General features: G+C 28.5%; 2 protein-coding genes across 4 annotated transcripts in view; one reads left to right on the forward strand and one right to left on the reverse strand.

Annotated features, from left to right (window-relative positions):
- The window catches only part of LOC107455118 (complexin), a 281,189-nt gene that overhangs the window by 193,348 nt on the left and 68,095 nt on the right, over positions 1-19,746 (forward strand). The gene's annotated exons all lie outside the window — the stretch shown is intronic.
- LOC122269164 (uncharacterized) lies at positions 1,524-18,523 on the reverse strand. Its single transcript, XM_087155951.1, has 3 exons — positions 18,370-18,523; positions 4,896-5,006; positions 1,524-2,144 (listed from the first exon to the last, which is right to left on the reverse strand). The coding sequence occupies exon 3, from the start codon at positions 2,131-2,133 to the stop codon at positions 1,777-1,779; it is 357 nt and encodes a 118-aa protein (XP_087012077.1). The 5' UTR covers positions 2,134-2,144; positions 4,896-5,006; positions 18,370-18,523; the 3' UTR covers positions 1,524-1,776.

Below are 19,746 nucleotides of genomic sequence, written 5' to 3' on the forward strand. Positions count from 1 at the left end.
ATTCACACGTCAGTTTATGTACCTACACTCTTTGAATTTACACATTAGCTGAAACGAATAATAAGTGACAAAAATATGTAAATCCTTTTGTTGTACACTGCGAAAAAAATTATCGTCTAAGCTACCAAAATATGATAGATTTTACCGCTCTTCTGTTTCAATGGGAAAAACAAGAAGTTCAGTTTACCGAAGCGCTTTGGTAATGATTTTGCTAGAATTAACAAGAAAGTATGGTTTTATAATATGTGATAAAATTTGGTAAATACAATGAAACTTGGTAATTTTATCATGATACCTTAGAACATTGCATAAAAACCATTTATTCGGTTGAATTTACTTTTCATTTTTGTACTTTTTACTAGATGTATGGTAATAAAAACTATAATTTTGAAAACCTGAGTTTCAGATAAACCGTTACTGTATGAATAGAAAAAATACTAAATTAGCAGTTGAAATACCGGATATTTTGATTTTTAATACCAGAATTATTGTCTTTTTGCCATAAATGTCTTTACCATACATTGCGGTAAATTTACCAAATTTTATTTCTCCTTGTAGATTGCTCTGAGAACTTGCATGTTAAATCAACCTATCACTTAACATGTTCTTCTGAAACATTTGAACACTGAAACTTTGAACTATTTTGTTTGCTGTCAAGTCTTTTATCTCATTCAATTTTAACCTTATCTGAAAAACTCTGTAGTCATATGAAGTAAATAATAGGCTATTTTTAAAGGTGTTAGGAATATCAATTACTCATAATTGTTAAATTAAGTTTTATTCCTATTCAATTCCAACCTATTCTCAAAAAATCTGCCATCATATGAAGTAAATACTTGGTTATTTTTAAATGAGTTAGGAAATTATATTAGTTACTCATAATTATTAATTTAGGCTTTATTCCTTTTTTAGCTATCATCTTCTGCACGAAATATTAATTATCGCATACTAATTATTAGGCTCTATCGACTTTATTGTTAGATGTTCAATACTTTCACTTAAAAAAACCTTTTTAGAACAAACACAGAAATACAATAATATCTTGCAATTTTTCTACAAAATAAGGTGTTAAAATGAACCATGTTTCTATCCAAGTTGAGTGATTTCAAGGTTCAACGAAATATAAAAATGATTGACTTATTCTGTAAAGTAGCTCATAGGTATTTTATTCAATATTTATAGGTTATTTTATTTAATACACTTTAAATATATAGGGACCTTAAAACAAAATGTGCATTGGAAACACTGCGTAAAGAATTATACATTGAAAATAGTATTGCTTTCAATGCATAATTCCATGAAACTTAAATACGAAATAAAATAATGCCATCAATTCTTTCAATGTATCAATTCTGTTTATTTTTTATTTATTTTTCGTTACATGCAAGGTAACAGTTGATAGAACAATTTTTGTTTTGTTTTCCCACCACCTTCATATTTTTTATTTCGAAAGAACATCAAGTTCTATCTTTAAAATACATAATTAATATAATAACCCCAAATTCATATCGGCTTCACAATCACCATCACAGAACAATGCTACCAGCAAATAATTTGAAACTGCTGAAGTATACTTCAGCATTTACTTTTTGAAGAGTGGAAAGATACCATTGATCACAAGTCAAACGACATATTATTATATCCTTTCTGCTGTTTTGATGAAAGTTCTTTCAAATGTAATTTACTGAACAAAATCTTGCGTGTTTTTTATTTTTATTTTTGGGTTCCTGATAAGCAATGTTCAGAAGTTAATGATTTATCAGAAGACAATATTTCTCAAGCACCCTGATTAGTCATCGGGATCCTAACATCAGGAGCTGTTCCATTCTCAGGATCATTTGTCATCATTGTTCCAATGACAAAAACTGGTTCGGTACCAGGGTGACCATCTTCTTCCATGTCTTCATCTTCGTTGTCTAAATTATCTGTTTGGTCTAAAGTTGGTGCACATTCCTTTGTGTCAAAAATGTACCAGATAGTTACAGCTATCATCAGAAATATGATGAAGTGTATTAAAGGAAAAAAGCAATATTTCGCAAGTAAAAAGCCAATAAATGTCATAAAGGTAGCAAAGCAGAAGCGACTTATTCCATATGCCAGAATTCTTGCAACAGTTCTTCCTTCAGTTTCCATTTCTAAGCAATCTAAAGAATAATGCTTATCATGTTAATGTCAAAATAATATTATCACCACAAAAGCAAAATAAATCATTTAATTATTAAATCATTAAATCATTTAATTATTTTTCTGATCAATAAGGGGAAAAGTACATATATTTTAATTCACTAAGTCACAAATTCTTTATAAGTAAATTTATTAAAACTTAATTAATATTTCATGGTAGGCTTTGTTTCATTATATAATTTTCACATGCTCTAAAATTGCTAAAACTATGGTTCTATATTTTCGTGCAAAGTTTTATGAAATTAGTGCTCAGTTGGAAAAAATTTCTGTGAAAGTTAAACATTGGTATCCATAGCAAGTTAAACAAAATTTATATCCTGTGTAAGTTAAACATTTGAAAATTTCCTACATCACTGTGGTGATGTAAGTTAGATAGGTACCAAATCGAGTGATGTGGTACCTATCATAGTGAGCATCATCTATGCAGAACCAAAATTACATGGTGTTCTTACCATGGTCGTTAAAAGTTAGAACCCTAAAAAAGGAGATGGATACTTGGCCGATTTGGACAGTAGTAATGTGTAATTTTGTCCCAATTTGGTCACTTAGAAGGTTGAAAACCGATGAGCGTTTTCTCTTATTTCAACATTCCGTTCAATCTACCGACGTCTATTGGAAAAAAACAGCTGTATGACATTTTAAACTATACTGCCTTCTAAGAGTTAAGGTACAGTCCAAAAAAAAACTGTCATCAAAGATCGAATGTTCAAGATCTGAGACTCAATCTTAATGATTCTAGGAGACGACTTCAAATGCGCCAAATAATAAGTGCAGACAATATTTTAAGACTGAAACAGACACAAAAAAGTACTTTATCGGAAAAAAAACATGCCTTTTTTCGACGCATTCAGATTTTTGACCTCCAAAAGATAGGGATCAGCCGCAATTTGGAATATTTGGGCCCAACAGTTTGGTCAGGAGAGCGATCCAAAGTATGGACCCCTTAATGTTAAGTTTACTTTTTGCGTATTCCGCTATATCTTGAAATACATTTGCACAAAATTATAAAATTCGTTTATCCAAAGATAATTTCATGCAAAAAATAACTTTTAGTAAATACTTGTAATTTTTGAAAGAGTAGGCGAAAAAACTTTTGAATTGTGAGTTGTACAGTTTTTACATCATTTTAAAGAATTTAATTTCCCAAAAGCGAAATACAAATTTACAGCGAAATCGGTCGTATAGTTTCTGGAAATCGAATTTTATAAATATGACTTATTGAGAGTCAAAAATACAAATCCGCCAAAAGCAAGTATGTTTATTTAAAGAAAATACGTTTTCGTGTCTGATTTAGCTACTTGAAATATCGTCTGCACTAATTAATTTGCACAGAGGTCACCCCCTTGAACCATTAAGATTGAGCCCCAGAAATTAAAAATCCAATCATTAGATCAAATGTTATTTAGAATAGTCCTTTCTTGTGCACTTTTCAACTTGTTTTCTGTATCGAATTTAAAAATAAATGAAGTTAGGGAGTCACATTACTATAGTAATTGTTTATAGAAGTGCGATTTTTTTCTTTCCTAAATATTAATGTGCGTATCGCTGTGTGTATACTTTTTTTCCATTAGTGATAAAGATTCTAGAATTATACATTAAAGACAGTCCTTATGGAACACCCCGTTTAAATAATAATGAACTTATAAAAAAAACTCTATGTAAGATTTTAAAACAGTTAAATAAAATCCCAGTTATTAACATAGCACATGAATTTCTAAAACAAATTTATAATTTTTATAAGTCTTAATTTTAAATTGAGTCATTGCAAGAATTTAAAGTAATAATTAGATTATTGAATTTTATTGTCAAATTTAATTTATAAGAATTTATGGAAGCTGCTAAAAAATGTCGGAAAAGAATTGGACCAAACATTACAAGAATTTATATTACATCATAAGATCAAGAAAAAATATTTTAAAAAAATTTAATAATTATTAGGAAATTATAACTAAATTTAATGAGGAAAATTTTAAAATTTTCTTCGATATTATTTAAATGAAAAAAACTGACTTTTTTTTACATCGAGAATTAAATTTCCGATACCAGTTTTGAAGTTCATACAGATAAATGAAGACTCAGTATTATGACTCCACTAATAAAAGGGTGGCACCCCAACGAGCATGGTGGCACCCCAACATGGGCACCCCAACGAGCAAAGGAGACCCTTCACAATCACAAGCTGAGAGCGACTAGTGATAACAACTGAACATATCCTACAACAACAACGAGAACCACTTACCTGAAAATCGCTTAACTGTCTTACACAACTCAGTTATTTAAAAACAACAAAATTACAACTTAAAAAGAAAATCAAAATTAAAGTTTAATTCACAACAAATCAAATCGAAATTAAGCAAAAATAGCATAATAGTAAAGGAAAAAACAGTAATCGATGAGGAAGCAGAAAAGTCATTAACTTTTCAAACTTTTAAAATTCTTTAACTTTAATTATACTACTTGCTTTACATAAAACTAACTCTGTATTTTAATTTACATTTTTATGTTTTAAAATTTTTTAAGAAAAATAATTTCTCAACATATCCCAAGCTGAATAAGATCGTTTTTGTTCTTATAATTTTCTAGCAATCAAAATCTAATCAACTGATGTTACATATTATAAAATTAACCAATAATCTCAAATTATTAAAGTAATTTATTTTTTTATTTAAAATGCAAAATTATAAAAGATGTAAATAAGAGTAAGTACTTACCGAAGACAAATATACTGGATACAAAGAGATCAATAAGTCAGGCAATAATAGAAAGGAACAGAACAAGACGTACTTCCAAGCACAAAAGTTTAGGCACAATAGGATAGCTTACTGAAAAATTGAATAAATTAAAGTGCGATATCTAATCACGTGGTATAAATGTCCATATTTGATTGGCAGTTTAGCTTTCATCGTAACTGTAAAACCTAAACGTAAATAGTGTAGAGGGATTTCCAGGAATTAGTCAAAAGTTTGAACCGGATCTATGACGAAATATTTATTTGACCTTTTTCAAAAAAGAATGGTAAAAGGTCACCTTTGTTTAATTTCGAAATTTAGTAAAATATATTCAACTAAATAGCATGAAATTCAACTTTTTCTGTCATAACGCTTCTCAATATATTTTATCGTGAATTCTTTTCCGTCATTTAATTTTATAAAAATACCCAGTTTTCTCAGAAAAAAGTTGGAAATGCATAAATATTAAAATATTTAGATTTAATAATTTTTTTTAATTTTAATTATAATTTTAGTTTCAACACAGCAAGATTTTTTTTAAAAGAAATATGGGTGTAAAAATATATATACACGCAGGATTGTTTTAAAATAACATGAATTTCATTTTGAAACTATTAGTTCTTATATGGAGGATTCTTCAGAAAACTAATATTCAAAAATATAATGCATGATTTCATGAATTACTTTCTTTTGAAAATGATAGTAATAATAAAATTAATCGACACACTATTGACTATCATAAAACATACTTTGGTATATTTTGCATATCCTTATGATAAAGCAATTAATTTTTCCCATAAATAAAACAGTCATAAAATATCCGAAAAATTTTTTAAAAGGAACATTAGTAACAGGGGCAAAAGCGACAGATTTTGAAGAAAAAAAAATTTCCTGAAAATTATTAGAGGTGTGCTTTTTTAATAAGTCCTTAGAAAAAATAAATTATTAAATATAAATGTTCCTATCAAAATGAAATATCAATGTGGAAGAGTCTGTAGTGAGGAATAATAAAAATATTTTTACCTCTTAGCTGATATGGATGCTAAAATGTATAATTTTTAGTCTGAAAATTTACTATATTTCAACTGAATGTGAAAAATTAATGTCTTACGAAATATTCATTCTAATTTTATTCAATATATGGCCTTCTAATGATCAATTTAACAATTGTTATAGTAAGGGAAAATGATGACAAGTGAACTAAGAGGCAGCATTTTTCTGCTGAATTGAGAAAATATAAAAAGACTAAGGAAAAAGTGTAATAAACATTAAGGAGCAGCGAAAAATTAAATTCTCGATATTTTTTCCTAATTAAATCTTCACGAAACCTATCAAAAATTTACCCTAAAATAGTTATAATTTATTTTTTGCTAATGTACCTGATTACTTGATGTAAAAAATGCTAAGTAACTCGAAAAATCTCAATTTCTGCTTTGTCCTTATTTTTTTCTAAATCACTGATAGAGTCCCCAAAAGCAAGAAAACTATAATCAATACACAATTGATTACAAGAGACCATTGGAAACACAAATAGAAAATTTTTGAATAGATTCTTTAACCATGAAAAGAAAGAATATTTCAACCCAGCAGCAATTAACTATATACTATTTCATTACCAAAAGCTTTTGAGTAATGCAAATGTCCAAGTATAGAAAAAATAGTTGTAAGAGAAGAGCAAGCCTCCAGTTGAATCAAAAACTGAGAGAAAAGTGTTACGAATGCCATGGACATTTTAAAATGGAATATCTACAGCAATACGAACATTAATTTTTAAAAAATTACCAAAGCTGAGAGATAGAAATCAAAAACTAAAGCTACATTAAGCATTTCCATTATCAAGGAACTAAATTCCATTTACGTTGGCTAAGTTGTTCGAAGTATGGGAATGGTTAAGAGCATGGAACATGCTATAATTGATTTGCTTTCTATGGAAAGAAAGTTTTCAGTTGTATGAGAGAAAAATATTATAAATACCGGAAGTAAAGATGGTATATGAGACTGACAGAAATACGTTAAAATCAGTTCTCATAGTGGAACACATGTCTCCTGCACACGAATGAATTGCTGCTTATAGGGCACAACTACAGGGCCTACGTCTTATTCTTGCACCATCCCTAAAATACTTGAGCAATGTGAAGAAAATCTTATCGCTCAACTACCTATCTAGTACTATTATGGAAAAGATTCCTTATGATGATGATAGTTCTCTAAGTAATGTTATAAGTTATTGAAAAGATAAAATTAGTACATTGCCAACTATTATTGAGAATATTCCACTTGGTTTTATTATACTAATAGTATTCCTCAATGTATTGTTATAAATCATTATAATATCTTGCAGAGGATCGTGTGTCTTTTGCACTTAAGAATTGCCGCTAAAGAATCTTTAGTTTGATGTTTAAAGGGCGCAACTACTGAGCCAACGTCCTATTCTTGTACCATCCTTAAAATGCTGGAGAACTGTGAGGAAAATTTTATCGCTCAGCTACCTACTATTATAGTACTATTATAGAAAAGATTCCTTTATGTTGATGATAGTCACTAAGAAATGTTACAAATTGTTAAAAAGATAACATTAGTACATTACCTACTATCATAGAAAATATTCCACTTAATATTACATGACGATAGTATTCCTCTATGTATTCTTATAAATCATTACAATATCTTACAGAGGATCGTATGCCTTTTGCACTCAAATGAATTGCCGCTAAAGAACCTTTTATTAGATGTTTAAAGGACGCAACTTCTGAACCAACTTTCTATTCTTGTACCATCCCTTAAAATGCTTGAAAAATGAGAAGAAAATCCCATCACTCAAATACCTACTATTATCGTGCTATTATGGAAAGAATACCTTACAATACTAAGAAAGTGATAATCATCTATGCATTCTTGTATATTATAAAGATAACGTTAGTACCTGCTATTATAGAAGGCATTCCACGTAATATTAAAAAACGATGGTACTGTTAGAAATTTATAATGCCTAAATAACAATTTGTTTAAATATTTTTTATTTTTTGTTTTTTTCATATTCAAACAGAACAGTCAAATAACCATAAATAAAATGGTATTCAAACTGTTAACTGTGAGAGAAAGGTTTTATTAACTGCTTTGATCCAGTACGGTTAAACAACCAGAGTTTCATCACACCAACTAGACATACCAAATGAAGCCACTTAGTTCCTTGCAGCCAGGGACATATTGTAGTCGAGAGGACAATTTGTCAATATCAAGCCCAACAGAACTGGGGTTCGAATCCCAGCGTTGACACCACGATATTTTGTCCATTCCTTTCTACACGTAATGAGTTACCAGTGTCCTGCACTTTCCAAAGCCTAACGAAAAGTTTAGCTCCAATGTCCAATTAAATTTCCTTTTCATGATTTTAAAACCATGCTAGTTGTAAATGGTTAAAAAAATGCTCTTAACCGTAGAATTTACTGTTAAAGGAAAAGACAGACTGTTGTCAATCATTTCACCATAATTTTAGAATGAAAATTCAAACAGTGTACTAAAATATCACATTCCGCAATTTGTGACCCTGGATCATAAGAATGTGATACTCTATCTCACACATACACGGCAGTGTCATAAAGCTGCTTAACACAAATAAGTCTAATATTTCCCATCTCTTACGATTTATTTGAGAACGGTTCATTAGATAAAAACAATTCAAGCGCAAGCTAACTCCAACATCCTCTACCAAAAGAAAAGCCTAGGTGCAATATCCAGTTAAATTTCCTTTTTACTGTTTTGAAACTATGCTAGTTGTAGATGGTTAAAAAAAGCATATAATTTTGTACTCATGCTTTTTTTAACTATTCTAATTATAAACGATTTCAAAACTGTAAAGATAAAAATTGTTCTTTACCGTAAATTTTATAATTAATTAGATGGACAGACTGCTGCCAGTTATTTAACCTTAATTTTAGAATGAAATTTCTAACAGTGTATTGTGACAAATCATTACTAAAATAAAGAAAAACATTTTATTCAAATATCCTCAAAATATATTGGCGGTGATAATGATGAAAAATTGTCTGCTATTATCTTTATTCAATTTACATCTGTTCTGCTTACAAGCAATTATTTACAGCAAAATTTATCTTAATTTGTCAGATTCGAACACCGGAACACTTTTCTCCTTGGTGATCAATAATTCAACTTCACATTCTGCGATAAAGCAATAAAGTACTATTTTTAGTACTTTAGTAAAAGCTTTTTCTGTTCTTTTTTTTTCATTCTTTTTTGAACTACTGTCATAAAACGTAACTCTTAAAGCTATTGATTTTCTTAACTAATGAATAGAACCTTAATGTTCTTGTAAATGGTTAACAAACAGTTTAACGACTAATGAGTTAAGGGTTTTATTTTTATAACAAACTTTGCGAAGATCGTTTATACTTTATTCAAAAAGGATCATTTCTTTAACATTTTTATTTCCATTATATGCTTCTAAAATTTAAAATTTCATGAAGAATTCTTTTCTATTTTAGTTTTTTTTACCATTTTCCCTTGAAAAAGACCTTTTAGAATACTTTTGTTATGTACTGCATGTTTTAAATATATATTTACTTTGCGTGTATGTCAATATATATCAAATTTGTAGGCGTTTGAAGTATTTTTATTTTATTTTTTTATTGGACAAACGCCTTACTGTAAAACTATAATTCAGTTAAAACTTTTATGTTTAAAACTATTACAAGTTTTTTAGTTAAAAGAATTTAATGCTCAACTGCGTTTTGAATTAAGTTTCTATAAAAATCTATAAATATATTTATGAACCAAGTTTGGCCTAAAAAGAGTAAAAAAAAATTATTATCCTGTTAGTTATTTATTGCAGAATTAATGTACGTTAAGTCAGTTTACGCTGAATTGCGTAATTTCACTGCAAATATTTAAACTATTAAGCTTGATAAAAATCAAATTATAATAAAATCTAATGTTGTGTTAACTCATTTTATAAATTAAATTGTATAAAAAATATACATTTTAAAGTATTTTTTTATGTTTGATTGCTTTTTTCTCATGAGTTATAAATAAAGGGACAACTTTTTTGCGTTATATCAAAACAATCAATAAAGTAGATATTCATTTTCACGTCAGGTCAAAAAATTTTAAGTGAATCAGAAAGTATCGCTTGGAAAGAAATATTTTTAAATCACTGTCAAAAATTTCTCGGAAAAAATAATTAAATAAAAATTTATTTGATTGTTAGTTTACCATATTCAACAGAACAGCCAAATAACCGTAAATAAGATGGTATTCAAACTGTTAACTGTGAGAACACCGTTTATAAACTGATTTCTCCTAATACGTTTAAACTAACAGACACACAGCTCCCACCAGATCACCGAAGTCAAGCATCACTGGCTGCGGTCCGTGTGCGGGTGGGTGACCACTTGTATCAGTCTGCGTAGGGACCGAGGGTGTGCGGTATTGGTCCTCGTTAAACTGTTCTATCGTAAAGTGCTCGACTTCGCGCGCAGGTCATCTTGCTACCAAAGCAGGGGAGCCATCCCCTCTGCAGAGGATCAAAATTGTGATGGTATGTCTTCGGATCATCATCAGAGATGTTTCCCAGACCGTCGCCAATAGCCCATTGTGCAGCTCTATTGCGACGTAAATGAACTACAACAACAAACTACCAGACTTGTATCGCACTAACTAAGCCCACCTAATAAAGCTAATTCCTTGCAGCCGGTTGGATATTATGGCCGAGGGGACTAATCTCTCAATCTTACGTTCGTTCCAAGCTGTACTATTGCTATTTCTATATAAAATGGATTAAAATGCACAATAATATGATTCAACTTGTTAACTTGCTTAAATTTTCAGCAAATTTGACCGATATTATAACATACTGTAACGAAAGTCTTCCTCAATATTGACAAAAATGTGTCAAAATAGCTCCGAAACAAAAAAAAAAATAGAAAACTCAAGATTGAATCAACGTAAACTCATGTTTGAGCAAAAAATTCATAATTTCAAAACTGATGTGGTGGGAGAAATGGTGGTTGGCTAATAGCAGGATTCGAGCCAAGGGCCCCCGGGTTCGTAATAGGATGCTCTAACCATCATTGTTGTACAATCCATTCAAGGAAGAGTTTGTAAGCTTCTTATAGTGACCGCCACAGAAACACATCATGACTTACTAATTTCCAACTTCCAAGGTACAAACGGTTCCAATTTAGAAAACATGGTCCCAATAGATTTGTCAGAAAATCGGTAACTTTAATTTCATTTTTTGCTTATTTTGCTATATCTTAATTTCTTTTAAGTGAATGAAATGTATAAAACTTTTTAACTCCCTGGATAACTCGGCTGCACAACTTGGTGGTTCGAACAACCTACTACGAACCCAGCGATCCTTGGTTCGAACCCTGGTGTCAGCTATATCTCTTCCACACACTTCTTGCTCACTTTATTTTTGAAACTATGCATTTTGCTCAAAGTTGAGTAAATGCTGTATCAATTTTGAATACATCAGATTTTCAAATCCAACTATTTCGGAGCTATTTTGGCCCAATTTAGCCCTTTTGTACAACCTTTTTTTACAGTGCACGATCTAAATTTTTTGACAGTACTGTTAATTTTGCTAATAAGAATTGATGCAATTTTTTTCAAGCATTACAAAAAATAAACCTCAAGCACGCAAATTGAAAACTTTGAAAAATCTTTTGAATAGAAAACTGCATAATTAGATAATTTTCATCTAAGTATTTTTTTTCTGAACTGCTTTGAAATTTTATTTCTTTTGAAACCTGTCCTAAAAAATTATAGATTCCATTCAAAGGAAAAGACATAAAGCAGACTCCGATAAACCTTATATGTTCAATAACAAAAAATTCCATTTTCAAGAAAATGGGTAGTAATGTTAGCTTGCCTATCTCTAAGGGTGTTTTTTATTAGACTATGGTCATAAATATTTGCAATACGAAGATTTATTCAACAAAGTACTTCAAATATAAAAACTCCTGAGAATCACTTTATTGAAATGCAATTTATTCTTTATGACTTCCTTAAATCTTTCTCATTTTAACATCTCTACATAAAATTATTTAGTAAGAAACGGATATAAAAGAGATATTTTTTGTTAATTTAGTTAGTTAAGTTTATATTTCTTAGTTCAAAAAAGAAAACTAATAATTAATCATTCAAAATACACTTTATAGAACTCAAAAGATATTCTTTTTAAGTTTAGTATTCTTTCAAATTAAATCACTCGCTATTTGAAATTCACTAAACGCTTAATATAAATAATAAATTGATCAGAGGAATTTCTTTCAGTTGATTATTTTTATTAGTATTTCATTGATATTGTTTAGTCATCATATTGAGCTATGTGGAATTTTTTTTAAATGTGTATCATGCAATTAATATCTTCACTTAGACACTCTATTTACGAAAATAATTATAAAAGAAAAATTCTGGAAAAAAAAGCTTCAAAGATATTCAGTCCTTAAACAAAATTTTTGAAGATATTCAGTTTTTAAATAAAAAATTTAAAGATATTCAGTCATTAAATAAAAATTTTAAAAATATTCAATCTTTAAAGTTAGTAATTTACAAAATTCAGTCTTTAAATTTGGTAATTTACGAAATTCAATCTTTAAATTTGGTAGTTGGTAGTATAAATAATAAATTGATCAGAGGAATTCTTTACAGTTGATTATTTTTATTAGTATTTCATTGATATAGTTTAGCCATCATATTGGGCCATATGGAATTTTCCAAAACTGTGTATGATACAATTAACGTCTTTAACTATACACTCTATTTGCGAAAATAATCATAAAAAAGGAATTCTAATAAATGAAATTTCTAAAGATATTCACTCTTTAAATAAAAATTTTAAAGATGTTCAGTCTTTAAAGTTGGTAATTTACAAAATTCAGTCTTTAAAATGGGTAATTTATGATATTCAATCTTTAAATTTGGTAGTATAAATAATAATTGATCAGAGGAATTCTTTACAGTTGATTATTTTTTTAGTGTTTCATTGATATGTAGTTTAGCCATCATATTGGGCTATATGTAATTTTCCAAAACTGTGTATGATACAATTAACGTCTTCAGCAAGACACTGTATTTACAAAAATAATCATAAAAGAGGTATTCTAATAAACAAAATTTTTAATGATATTCATTCTTTAAATAAAAATTTTAAAGATATTCAGTCCTTAAATAAATAAAAATTTTAAGATATTCAGTCTTTAAAGTTGGTAATTTACGAAAATCAACCTTTAAATTTGGTAGTTGGCTATCTCCATGTAATGAAGAGGGGAAGTAACAGATATGAATCTCGCCATAATACAGAATGACGCCCAAACGTGTCTTTAAAGGATGTCACGTAACACCGGATATCGCCATAACACCGGAACACGATCCGGATACTTCGTGCTGTCTTTTCTCAAACTTGTCCAGTCTGGTCTTCCAATCGACAAGAATTTTTAAGCCGTTCTTTGTATTCATAATCCCACGCATGTATGTAAATCTCACTATCCTCATAAAATATTTCCAAAACAGGCCGCTTGATCTCTCCTAGTTTAGTATCTTTAACACACTTAAACCAAACATTCGAAAGCCTCATTCAAGCCCTTTTGTCTCTGTTATCATAGAGAAATACATTAGGAAAAGAATGAATTAACCGTCATCTAACTCTTATCAACCACTTAAATGCATTGCCATTTTAAATGAACAATATCATTATATTTCATAAAAGGCATAGTACTTAATCAGACTCTCAAAATTACCAAATAAATGGTAAAATGAATGATACGTTCTGAAGAATTTCTTGAAATTAGATCGTAACTCTTCACCACATGGCGCGAAAATATTTCTTTAATTTACTGGTAATTTCACTTAAAATGCATTTACTGTATTCTGACTAAATGTGTGGTAATAAGAACTATAATTTTGAAAAACCAGAATTTCCGATAAACCATTATCCAAACGAACAGAAAAATTATCAAAAAAATAATTTGAATACCATAAATTTTGCTGTTAATTGCAGTGATGGAACATCCATTTATTATTAAATTCGTCCCATACTTTAACATCTTTCATATTTTACTATTGCTACTTTAAAATCATTCTATTTTCAGTTAAAATAAATATTTAAATTCTTTTGAACGAAACGGAAATATATAATATCTAATTTAATGTATGACTTTCTCTGCAATTTGTGTAACAGCTAGATTACTTTTTTTTTATTTTGCGTGTACCAATCAATGTACTAAGAAAGAAATACCCAAGTAAAAGAAAATTGTTCGTAAAACATTCTTTTAAGGATTCAACAAAATAGAACTCTTGCATTTTCAATTATTTGTAATGAGAGCGGAAGCTTTATTCTAACCATTTATTTAGACAATCCTTGAACACAAACTTTATCGTTTAATGGACGCGAAACATTTTCTTATTTTGTTCAGAACGTTTAGGGATTCTACGGAAGGAAATACAGCTTGCATTTTGAAAGAACTTTAGAAGGCTTCTTATGAAATAACTATATATGTGATAGCGAAGTCGAAGTATTGTTCCAGTTTAGAATAAATTGTCTTGGCGACAACTGCATATGTTTTAAAGGAAAACAACGCATGAATTTCTAAATAATTTGCTTTAAATTGTCTAACCTTTTCTAAGGCAGTGGTAAGTATATTTACCACCACTATAACTTAGGTATTCTATTTGCTATTAACTTAAGCTCTGATGAAGTAATATTGAAAAAAATTGGTTACAAGATGTCCGTTTTTAAAGAATGTAAAATAAGTAATAGCGTATACTTCCTTTTTCAGTTTGGAGTATTTATGAAATTTTATTTTACAAATGAAAAGAAATGAAAGTAATTAAGTCTCTTACTTTTTTATAACATCTATTGGGTAGTAGTAAAATTACTTACCACAAAAGAATTTAAAATTCAAATTAATTTTATCAACTAATCTAAATGAATTTTTTCTTCTAAATTCAAAAAAGTATTTTAATGTATCCTTACTAGAAATAAATGGCCCATTAAAGGATAAAGCTAAGAAATTAGGCTTAAATCTCCATTTGAAGATTAAATTTATTTAACATGAAATGTAGCTCCGTAGTAAATGTGCAGTACTTTTGATTTAATGATCGGATCTTCACGTTCTAGGACTCAATCTTAATGATTCGAGATATGACCTCATGTATACTAATTAATTAGTGAAGACTATATTTTTAAATCAGACATTCAAACGTACTTTCTTTGAATACTTATACCTTTTGTTTAAACTAATTCGGATTTCTAACTTCCGAAATGCAGGGAGAAATATGGTCCAAATAGTTAGGTCAGAAGAGCGGTCCAAAGTTTGAATGAACTTTTAACTTTAAAAAAAATTATTACGTTTTTTAAAAACGCAATTTTTTTTAAAAAAATTGATTTCTCAGGAACTATTTGACCAACTTCACTCAAATTTAGTATTTTCACATGCAATTTCAAATTTAGTATTCTTATATTCTTTAAAATAGTGCAAGGAATTGCACGCCTTACAATTCAATTTTTTACTACAATGAAGTAAAATAATAAAAAAATAATAAATATTTACCAAAAGTCATTTTTTGCTTGAAATTATCTGTGAATGAACGAATTTTATAATTGTGCATAAAAAAATTTTAATTCGCTTAAAAAGTTCTCGAGATATGGTGAAATACGCAAAAAGTAAAATTGACATTAAGAGGTAAAACTTTAGACCCCTCTCCCAAACCATTAGGACTAAATTTTCCAGATTGCGGGTACCCCCTATATTTTGGTGGGGTCAAAAGTCCGAATCAGTAAAAAAGGTGTGTTTATTCAGAGAAATTACGTTTTTGTGTCTGATTTCGTAACTTCATATATCGTCTACACTAATTAATTAGCATATTTGACGTCACACACTGGAACCATTACGATTGAGTCCTAAAATATGAAGATCCAATCATTAGATCAAAAGTCATTTAGGGTGGTCCATTCATTTTCTATTTATTTATTTATTTATTTATTTATTTATTTATTTATTTATTTATTTTTTATTTATTGCGCTCTAAACCCTTTTACATACTTTGCCTACATTATGTTCTGTATTTACAGTTCCTCATTTCATATCGCTGGTTCAAAACTAAAACGACACTTCTGCAATTCAAATAACATGAGAAGTCAGTGCAGAAGTGGCGTTTTAGTTTTGAACCAGCGATATGATGTTTGTTTGTCACCACCATTTATATTTTTTTTAAATTTATCTCAAAATCAAAACAATCGTAACTGCACATTCAAAATCTTAAATTAGTAGTTTTATGAGATCAAAATTAAAAGCACTATCAAAAGCATCTTAATCCCCCTCAAGATCATTGATTAGCATCACTAAAACCAGTTTTTTTAGGGAAGATGCTGTACAGTATTCTTAATATTTTATCTAATTAATAAGTTAATTGCAGTGTATTCGTTATGACGTATGTACACAAATAAAACTTCTTTTAAATTTTTTATTTCATTTCTCATTTAAAAAATAATTTATTATTTCTAATTTTGTGAACACATCTTTGATTTTTGAGCATTTACACTTTCAGATCATTTTACAAAACTAATTTATGAGAAATTATGAATAGAGCGCAGAAAAAACGGTCCACCGGGAATAACTTTTGATCTAATGATCGAATCTTCACGCTCTTGGACTCAATGGCTAGAGGGGATGAACTCAAATATGCTAATTAATAAGTGCAAACGGTATTTCAGATTAAGAAATCAGACACAAAAACGAACTTTTTCTGATTAAATATACCTTTTTTTTCTACAGATTCGGATTTCTGACCCCCAAAATATATTGGTCAGCCGTAATCTGGGAAATATGGTCCAATTCTGGACCAAATCCAAAGTCTGGACCCCTTAATGTTAATTTTACTATTTGCGTCTTTCGTCTTATCATATCTCGAGAACATTTTAAGCAAATTTAAAAAAAATTGCCCAAAAATTGCCCAAAAATTTTTGAACTTTTTGAACGATTTTTTTTTAAATTTTTTGGCGTACTTTACTTCAGACCTTGAATCATATTTAAAAGAGAAGACGACAAATATTATCAAAATGTGATAAATAATTGTCCAAATGAATTATTACAAATCTAAAATTAAGATACGAAAAAAAGTTTCAAAAGAAATTAAACTTGTTCTAAAAATAAATGAAAAGCGTAGGGTGATGATTACAGATAAGAGGAATAAATTTCCAAATCTGCTTTAAATTGGCTTAGATTTAATTTAATTTATTGGATTCGTATTTTATTCTTCTTTATTAAACCATCAGTTATTACATTCCTTTTTAGGAGCAGGTAAGAAAGGTCATAATAAGCCCATTCAATGCTAAAAATTTGGAGCATTTTAAGTCATAATATATTTCAAAATTGATATAATTCATAATATGGAGTTAAGATGAACAGTATTATTGTCTACCGGAAATTTTTCTACATTTTTGTTATCACTTAATTCGCATAAAAAAAGAAATGTTTTAGTAGATACAATTATAAGAATACTTAAGAAGTGACAAACAATATCTGGGAAGCATAATCATTATCTCTTTAGGGAAGAATAAATGTTCAGTATTTTGTTACTAATAAAAGAAACAGGTTATACGAATATAGTTTTTTACAAGTCCCAAATAAAATCTGGAAAACAGAATCATTATCTCTTGAGGGAGGGAAAAATATTTACTGTTTCATCACTTAGAAAGAACAGATTATACACATATAGTTCTTTAAAAGTTGCAAGCAAAATCTGGGAAGTAAGGAATCATTATCTCTAGAAGGAATTACAAATATTTACTGTTTTATCACTTATAGGAAGAACATTTTATGCACATATAGTTCTTTAAAAGTTCCAAAAGAATGAGAAGTAGAGTATTTGTCTCTTGAGGGAAGGATAAATGTTTACTATTGTATCACTTATAGGAAGAACAGATTATACAATATTATAGCTCTTTACAGATTATACAATATTATAGCTCTTTACGGATTATACAATATTATAGCTCTTTACAGATTATACAATGTTATAGCTCTTTACAGATTACTAAGTCATTAGCGAAATCTGAGAAGTAGAATCATTGCCTCTTGCGGGAAGGATAAATATTTACTGTTTTATTACCTATAGGAAGAACAGATTATACAAATATAGTCATTTAAAAGTCGCAAGCAATATCTGGAAAGTAGAATCATTATCTCTAAAGGGAAAGATAAATATTTACTATTTTATCACTGAAAGGAAAACCAAATTATACAAATATAATTCTTCGGAAGTCGCAAGCAAAATCTGAAAAATGGAATCACTATCTCTAGAGAAAAGAACAAATATTTACTGTTTTATCACTTATAGGAAAAATACATTATACAAATAGAGTTTTTTAAAATTCGCAGGAAAGATTTGAGAAGTAGAATCATTATTTCTAGAGAGAAGAACAAATATTTACTGTTTTATCACTTATGGGAAGAACAGGCTATGCACATACAGTTCTTTAGAAGTCGCAAATAAAATCTGTAAAATAGAATCATTATCTGTGTAGAGAAGAACAAATATTTACTATTTTATCACTTTTAGAAGGCTAATTTATGTAAATATAGTTCTTCAGAAGTCACAAGCTCAAAAGGAAAGAATAATTGCTTACTATTTTATCAGTAATAAAAAGAAAAAAAACAGCTTATACAATTATATTTCCTTCGAAGTGACAAGCAAAATCTTGGAAGTAGAATTATTTTCTCTGGCGTTACACGTGGCCAAGTGTCACGAAAAGTCAACTGACATATCTTATTTGAAGTTGTCAGAAAAAGTTACATGAATGAAATTTTTGACCTAAAATGTCTGTTTTAAACTATTTTCTATGACAGAAAATATTTTTGGAATCTTTTTCGTTTAAAAAAACAATTATATGAGTTTTCTATTAAGAATATATTTTGAAGTCACTGTACCTTTAATATTTTTCTAATTTTTTTTCGCTACCTTTAACTTATGATTAATTTTAAAAAATACGTATGTTTTGCGATTTTTCTTGTTTTTTTAAGCTAAAAACGGTTAATTTCTTGTAAAACATTGCATTCTTTATGTATTTTGTTGATTTACCTTCTGGTGTTATTTCCCTCTTGTTAATTACCTTACATAATTTTTTCTGGGATATATTTTTGAAATATTTTGAAACTGTATGTTTTGTTTTGAGCTTTTTTTTATTTTGATGCATAACAAAAACATAAAAAACATCAAATCTTCAGGAATTTTATTTTTAAAAATTAATTTTTAAAATGCCTATGTTTTTAATTTTTGATATAGCTCAAAATATTGTACTCTGAAAGGAACTATTTCATATAAATATTATTTTTTGTTCTGAATAAAAATGTTCTCCCTTTAGTTTATTTTCGCTTTCCTTTGCTGTAAGTTTTTAAAAAGGAAAAATACTTCAAAAATATAGCTTCATATCTATTTTTTATTACAAAATTATCAAATAAAATCAATAAAGGCTTTATGAATTTCCAAGAACGGTATTAAAACAAAATAAGTAAAATGTATATTTTTTTTAATTTCACGCAGTTACCTTTAAGACTGAAGCAGAAGAAACTGAATAAAGCACAAATGAAAATACATAAATTGACATACTATAGTTTCAGTTCTATTAAAAAGAACCCTCCTTCAGACACTGAGGAAGGCTCTTATTAATTGAACTGAAACTATAGTATGTCAATTTATGTATTTTCATTTGCGCTTTATTCACTTCGTTTTTTTCTTCAGTCTACATTGCGCAAAGTATTACCCTTTCCTTTGCTGGAGTTACCTTTAAAGTTTTAAAATGTCTTATTTT

The sequence above is a fragment of the Parasteatoda tepidariorum genome, chromosome 12 (assembly GCF_982258835.1).
Source record: "Parasteatoda tepidariorum strain Cologne lab strain chromosome 12, Ptep-v5.0, whole genome shotgun sequence".
NCBI lineage: Eukaryota > Metazoa > Arthropoda > Arachnida > Araneae > Theridiidae > Parasteatoda > Parasteatoda tepidariorum.